General features: G+C 46.6%; 1 protein-coding gene across 3 annotated transcripts in view; it reads right to left on the reverse strand.

The window, feature by feature from the left end:
* Positions 1-1,790: 1,790 nt before the first annotated feature.
* LOC117398308 (progestin and adipoQ receptor family member 4-like) overlaps positions 1,791-7,860 on the reverse strand; it is a 7,243-nt gene continuing 1,173 nt past the window's right edge. For all 3 annotated transcript variants that reach the window (XM_059016842.1, XM_059016841.1, XM_059016840.1), the window contains exons 2-4: positions 7,698-7,860; positions 3,539-3,757; positions 1,791-2,885 (exon numbers count right to left, since the gene is read on the reverse strand). The exon at positions 7,698-7,860 is cut by the window's right edge and continues 14 nt beyond it. In XM_059016842.1, coding sequence (XP_058872825.1) covers positions 2,455-2,885; positions 3,539-3,757; positions 7,698-7,860 — 813 coding nt within the window. In that variant the 3' untranslated portion in view covers positions 1,791-2,454. The remainder of the gene's footprint in view (positions 2,886-3,538; positions 3,758-7,697) is intronic.

Raw genomic sequence — 7,860 nt, forward strand, 5'->3', positions numbered from 1 at the left:
TACCGCTTCACTGTGTATCTAACACTACATCTCCCAGCATCCCTCACCATTGCCGCGGGTGCAGAGGCATGCTGGGAGCTGTAGTTACAGCTCGTGCTGTACCGCTTCACTGTGTATCTAACACTACATCTCCCAGCATCCCTCACCATTGCCGCGGGTGCAGAGGCATGCTGGGAGCTGTAGTTACAGCTCGCGCTGTACCGCTTCACTGTGTATCTAACACTACATCTCCCAGCATCCCTCACCATTGCCGCGGGTGCAGAGGCATGCTGGGAGCTGTAGTTACAGCTCGTGCTGTACCGCTTCACTGTGTATCTAACACTACATCTCCCAGCATCCCTCACCATTGCCGCGGGTGCAGAGGCATGCTGGGAGCTGTAGTCATCATTAAACGATCATTTGATCTTATTGTACATCGTTCAAGTAGCCCATCAAGACATGTATCATAATATATATATATATATAGTTATATTATCTAAAAAAAGCCCTTAAAACACTACTGTATTGCACTTCTAAAAAAATTATTTTTATATACATTTTTTTGTGTAAAACTATAAAAGGAAAAAGGTGCCCTTGCTAGCTTTTAAAATATATTAAAACATATTACACTGTGGCACAGAACACTGACCTGTCGGAGATATTATAACTGCAATGCCCGACACAGCTGCTTTACCACACCTCTCTGTGCTTTACAATGCTTCCCTATGCTTTACCAGACCTCTCTGTGCTTTACAATGCTTCCCTATGCTTTACCAGACCTCTCTGTGCTTTACAATGCTTCCCTATGCTTTACCACACCTCTCTGTGCTTTACAATGCTTCCCTATGCTTTACCAGACCTCTCTGTGCTTTACAATGCTTCCCTATGCTTTACCAGACCTCTCTGTGCTTTACAATGCTTCCCTATGCTTTACCAGACCTCTCTGTGCTTTACAATGCTTCCCTATGCTTTACCAGACCTCTCTGTGCTTTACAATGCTTCCCTATGCTTTACCAGACCTCTCTGTGCTTTACAATGCTTCCCTATGCTTTACCAGACCTCTCTGTGCTTTACAATGCTTCCCTATGCTTTACCAGACCTCTCTGTGCTTTACAATGCTTACCTATGCTTTACCACATCTCTCTGTGCTTTGTTTCACTCAGTGCTGTGGTTTTACTGTGTACAGCTGTGGAGGATATTGAAACTTGGGGAAGAGGACACAATATGTTCTGGTACCTTTTAAAAATATATATATATTTTACAAAGCTAGCAAGGCTAACAATTCCACCCTTAAGAAACAATCTGTGTCTTTTGTTAAATGTTTTACTTTGTTAATTATATATATATATATATATATATATATATATATATATATATATATATATATATATATATATATATATATATATATATTAAACTAACCCTTTAGGGATTATTGTATGCCTAATAATAATAATAATAATAATAATAATAACCTAGTTCTTATGTATTGTGTTTATTGTTAGTCAGCAGTTTTGTTTTGCCTGTATTTCATTACACAGTATTGCTCTGTTGTCTAGCTGCAAAGACGTTTGGTTTCTCTGTTTGAGAATTAAAGGCCTTTCGTAAGAGCTGCTAAAATTTTTTTTTTTAAAAATCGCACTGCGACTTAATAACTGGAGCGTGTGTGTGTGTGTGTGTGTGTTACTGTGAGTTAGTGTGAGTGTCTGTGTGAGTTAACGTCAGTGTGTGTGTCTGCGTGCCAGTGCGAGTTAGTGTGTGTGTGTGCTAGTGTCTGTCTGTGTTTCAGTGCGAGTTAGTGTGTGTGCTAGTGTATGTGTGTGTGTTTCAGTGCGAGTTAGTGTGTGTGTGTGTGTGTGTGCTAGTGTCTGTGTGTGTGTGTGTTACTGTGAGTTAGTGTGAGTGTCTGTGTGAGTTAACGTCAGTGTGTGTGTCTGCGAGCCAGTGTGAGTTAGTGTGTCTGTGTGCTAGTGTCTGTGTGTGTGTTTCAGTGCGAGTTAGTGTGTGTGTGTGTGCTAGTGTCTGTGTGTGTGTTTCAGTGCGAGTTAGTGTGTGTGTGTGCTAGTGTCTGTGTGTGTGTGTTACTGTGAGTTAGTGTGTCTGTGTGCTAGTGTCTGTGTCTGTGTGCTTCAGTGCGAGTTAGTGTGTGTGTGTGTGCTAGTGTCTGTGTGCTTCAGTGCGAGTTAGTGTGTGTGTGTGTGCTAGTGTCTGTGTGTGTGCTTCAGTGCGAGTTAGTGTGTGTGTGTGCGCTAGTGTCTGTGTGTGTGTTTCAGTGCGAGTTAGTGTGTGTGTGTGCTAGTGTCTGTGTTGTCTACAATCACTAGGAATGCCCTGAAATGCTGTCGGGGTCGGGTTGGTTTTAGAAGACACGACAGAGGGAGAAACAAACGGATGAGGAGGCAGGGAGGGAGGTAGAGAAGTGTGAGAGGTGGAGGGGGGGGGGGGGGTGGAGGGGTGTCCTGGTCTCTCTCAGAGTCAGGGGGGGCAGCGGTAGCTACTAATCCACAGCAAATCATCCAGGACCCCCCAGTGCAGGTACAGTATAGACCCCACCACCAGCACGTGCATGATCTGGTGGCTGTTGCACCAGTAGTCGAAGCAACCTGGCCGCCAGCGCTCGGGGACCCTCGTGATGTTGATGAGGCCCCCCAGGAGGGCCAGGAGGTCCGTGGTGAGGAAGTGGCGCAGGGCGGTGGGGCTCCCGGCCCCCAGCCCCGCCCAGCGAGCGTAGAAGAGCAGGAACCGGAACAGGGCCTGCCAGGCGAAGGACTGCAGCCGTCGGAAGCGGCTGGTCGCAGACACGGCGCAGTAGATGGCGTAGGAGGAGAGCAGGGTGTAGGAGAGCAGAGCCACGGTGCGGGTGGAGGGGTAGCACAGGAGAGTGGTGTACACGATGGGGAGGGCTCCTGAGAGAGAGAGGGAGAGAGAGAGGGGGAGAGAGAGGGAGGGAGGGGGAGAGGGAGGGGGAGAGAGAGGGAGGGAGGGGGGAGAGAGAGAGAGAGAGGGGGGAGAGAGGGAGGGGGGAGAGAGAGAGAGGGAGGGGGGAAAGAGAGAGAGAGGGGGAGAGGGATGGGGGGAGGGGGAAGGGGGAGAGAGAGGAGAGGAGAGAGAGAGGAGAAAGAGGGAGAGGGGGAGAGACAGAGAGAAGAAAGGGAGAGAGGGGTTAGAGAGGGAGACAGAGAGAGAGAGACAGAGACAGAGAGTGTGTGAGAGAGTATCTGAGTGTGTCAGTCTCTCAGTGTAAGTGCATCACAGTGTGAGAGTGTGTGTGTGACTGTCAGTATCAGTGTGTCTCAGTGTGTCAGTGTCTCAGTGTGTCTCAGCGTCTCAGTGTCTCTCACTGTGTCAGTGTCTCAGCATCTCAATGTGCCTCAGTGTGTCAGTGTCTCAGTGTCTCTCACTGTGTCTGCGTCTCAGTTTGTCTCAGTGTGTCACTGTGTCAGTGTCTCAGTGTGTCTCACAGTGTCAGTGTCTCAGTGTCTCTCACTGTGTCAGCGTCTCAGTTTGTCTGTGTGTCTCAGTGTGTCAGTGTGTCAGTGTCTCGGTGTGCTCCACTCACCCAGCGTGTTGACCATGCAGATCCCGCACATGTCCAGGGTGAGCAGGGTGCGGTAGACGGGCGCACCCCCCTCGTGGTTCATGAACAGGTGGTAGAGCACTGAGCCCAGCTGAGGGGACAGGCAGGCCAGGAAGTGGACAATCCCCAGCCAGGTGGCACTGATCTGAGCCCACGGGATACTGAGAGGCAGCAGGAACAGGAAGCACAGCAGAGGGATACCTGCGGGAGGAGAGACAGGGGGTGAGAGGCGGACTACACTTCCCAGAATCCTCCAGTCTGTAGTTCTCATCGACTACCAATGCTATGACTGTGTGTGTGTGTGTGTGTGTGTGTGTGTGTGTGCGTACGCAGGGATGGAAATAAGACTCCTATTGCCCTATTGAATAGCAGTTTTACCCATTCCACAATCCAGTAAAATATATAACACTATGGCTATTGAAACTCAGGGGGACTGTCTGAATCATTGCTGGAGCCACAGTCCAGTATCATATATAAAACTATGGCTATTGAAACTCAGGGGGGCTGTCTGAATCATTGCTGGAGCCACAGTCCAGTATAATATATAAAACTATGGCTATTGAAACTCAGGGGGACTGTCTGAATCATTGCTGGAGCCACAGTCCAGTATAATATATAAAACTATGGCTATTGAAACTCAGGGGGAGTGTTTGAAGCATGTTTTGGCTTCACTACTGCAACCACTGCGGTTTTCTAGAAAGTAAACAAGTGTGCTTTGTTATTGGTTCCCCAGTTAGCAGCACAGACAGAGCATTGTTACTCCATGCTGAACGCCCTGCTGCTCCCACAGCAACCCCCTCTGCATAAACTGAACACCAAACCAAAACAACAAGTCAAGTCTGAAAACAAGTGGAGTTTATCAAATACATCGAAAAGCCGTTTTAAGGTGCTGAATGTGTACTGAATTGATTAAGGTCTCCAAAGACAAGGCTGAAAATCAGACTCCTGTTCCACAGCTGCGTCACCCAGTCCAGGTTTTACTACCAGCTTGATCAGCCCCCAGTGTGTCTAGCTAACAAGCTCAGGTGTGTCTGATTATTAAACTCCTAGTGAAACCAGGACTGGATCACACTGCTGTGCAACGGGATTCTTATTTCCATCCCTGACACACCTTTCCACTAGGGGGGGTGGGGGGGGGGGGTGGCTTTGTGCTGAATTCGCTAGTGGGGGGGAGGGGGGTGTATGGAAGTATTAGGTCACAAATAAATAGATTACATTGTTAGCCAGCACAGCGGTGAACTCTCCACTCAAAGGCCGACTGTGTATTAGAGCATACCGCATGCAAGAACACAGGGCAATGCTGGCAGGACCACTGATATAAAACCCTGCGCAGAACGACACATCTACCCAACACAGAGTCTATATAACACTGATATAAAACCCTGCACAGAACGACACACCTACCCAACACAGAGTCTATATAACACTGATATAAAACCCTGCGCAGAACGACACACCTACCCAACACAGAGTCTATATAACACTGATATAAAACCCTGCGCAGAACGACACACCTACCCAACACAGAGTCTATATAACACTGATATAAAACCCTGCGCAGAACTACACACCTACCCAACACAGAGTCTATATAACACTGATATAAAACCCTGCGCAGAACGACACATCTACCCAACACAGAGTCTATATAACACTGATATAAAACCCTGCACAGAACGACACACCTACCCAACACAGAGTCTATATAACACTGATATAAAACCCTGCGCAGAACGACACACCTACCCGACACAGAGTCTATATAACACTGATATAAAACCCTGCGCAGAACGACACACCTACCCAACACAGAGTCTATATAACACTGATATAAAACCCTGCGCAGAACTACACACCTACCCAACACAGAGTCTATATAACACTGATATAAAACCCTGCGCAGAACTACACACCTACCCAACACAGAGTCTATATAACACTGATATAAAACCCTGCGCAGAACGACACACCTACCCAACACAGAGTCTATATAACACTGATATAAAACCCTGCGCAGAACGACACACCTACCCAACACAGAGTCTATATAACACTGATATAAAACCCTGCGCAGAACGACACACCTACCCAACACAGAGTCTATATAACACTGATATAAAACCCTGCGCAGAACGACACACCTACCCAACACAGAGTCTATATAACACTGATATAAAACCCTGCGCAGAACTACACACCTACCCAACACAGAGTCTATATAACACTGATATAAAACCCTGCGCAGAACGACACACCTACCCAACACAGAGTCTATATAACACTGATATAAAACCCTGCGCAGAACTACACACCTACCCAACACAGAGTCTATATAACACTGATATAAAACCCTGCACAGAACTACACACCTACCCGACACAGAGTCTATATAACACTGATATAAAACCCTGCGCAGAACGACACACCTACCCAACACAGAGTCTATATAACACTGATATAAAACCCTGCGCAGAACTACACACCTACCCGACACAGAGTCTATATAACACTGATATAAAACCCTGCACAGAACTACACACCTACCCAACACAGAGTCTATATAACACTGATATAAAACCCTGCGCAGAACGACACACCTACCCAACACAGAGTCTATATAACACTGATATAAAACCCTGCGCAGAACTACACACCTACCCAACACAGAGTCTATATAACACTGATATAAAACCCTGCGCAGAACGACACACCTACCCAACACAGAGTCTATATAACACTGATATAAAACCCTGCGCAGAACGACACACCTACCCGACACAGAGTCTATATAACACTGATATAAAACCCTGCGCAGAACGACACACCTACCTAACACAGAGTCTATATAACACTGATATAAAACCCTGCGCAGAACGACACACCTACCCAACACAGAGTCTATATAACACTGATATAAAACCCTGCGCAGAACGACACACCTACCCAACACAGAGTCTATATAACACTGATATAAAACCCTGCGCAGAACTACACACCTACCCAACACAGAGTCTATATAACACTGATATAAAACCCTGCGCAGAACGACACACCTACCCAACACAGAGTCTATATAACACTGATATAAAACCCTGCGCAGAACGACACACCTACCCAACACAGAGTCTATATAACACTGATATAAAACCCTGCGCAGAACGACACACCTACCCAACACAGAGTCTATATAACACTGATATAAAACCCTGCGCAGAACGACACACCTACCCGACACAGAGTCTATATAACACTGATATAAAACCCTGCGCAGAACGACACACCTACCCAACACAGAGTCTATATAACACTGATATAAAACCCTGCGCAGAACGACACACCTACCCAACACAGAGTCTATATAACACTGATATAAAACCCTGCGCAGAACGACACACCTACCCAACACAGAGTCTATATAACACTGATATAAAACCCTGCGCAGAACGACACACCTACCCAACACAGAGTCTATATAACACTGATATAAAACCCTGCGCAGAACGACACACCTACCCGACACAGAGTCTATATAACACTGATATAAAACCCTGCGCAGAACGACACACCTACCCAACACAGAGTCTATATAACACTGATATAAAACCCTGCGCAGAACGACACACCTACCCAACACAGAGTCTATATAACACTGATATAAAACCCTACCACAGACACCAAGAAGAAGGGATTATATTGCAGCATCAAACTGAACAAGATTGTGGAACTTCAGTCAATAGTGTGTCTAGGTAACAAGCTCAGGTGTGTCTTATTATTAAACTCCTAGTGAAACCAGGACTGGATCACACCGCTGTGCAACAGGAGTCTGATTCCCATCCCTGTGATGATAACCAGCGATATTATTATTATTATTATTATTATTATTGCAGGGATGGGAGTCAGACTCCTATTGCACAGCAGTGTGATCCATTCCAGGTTTTACTACCAGCTTGATCAGCCCCCAGTGTGTCTAGCTAACAAGCTCAGGTGTGTCTTATTATTAAACTCCTAGTGAAACCAGGACTGGATCACACTGCTGTGCAGCGGGAGTCTGATTCCCAGCTCTGCACCTGGTGTACCAAACCAAGCAGCACGTGGTATTTTACGGTATATGCATATATATATATATTTTAAACATACTCACCGTGTGTGTAGATGTTCCCCAGTTCGTTGTGAAGGTAGAAGAGGCTTTTGACACACTCGTTGACCGAAGACACCGGCCGGTAACCGGTGAGGACGTATCTGTTGAACTGGAGGTGACGAGGCGAGCTCGCCAAGTCCAGCAAACGGGGTCCGTTCAGGAAAGC

Source organism: Acipenser ruthenus, chromosome 54, assembly GCF_902713425.1.
Source record: "Acipenser ruthenus chromosome 54, fAciRut3.2 maternal haplotype, whole genome shotgun sequence".
Lineage (NCBI taxonomy): Eukaryota > Metazoa > Chordata > Actinopteri > Acipenseriformes > Acipenseridae > Acipenser > Acipenser ruthenus.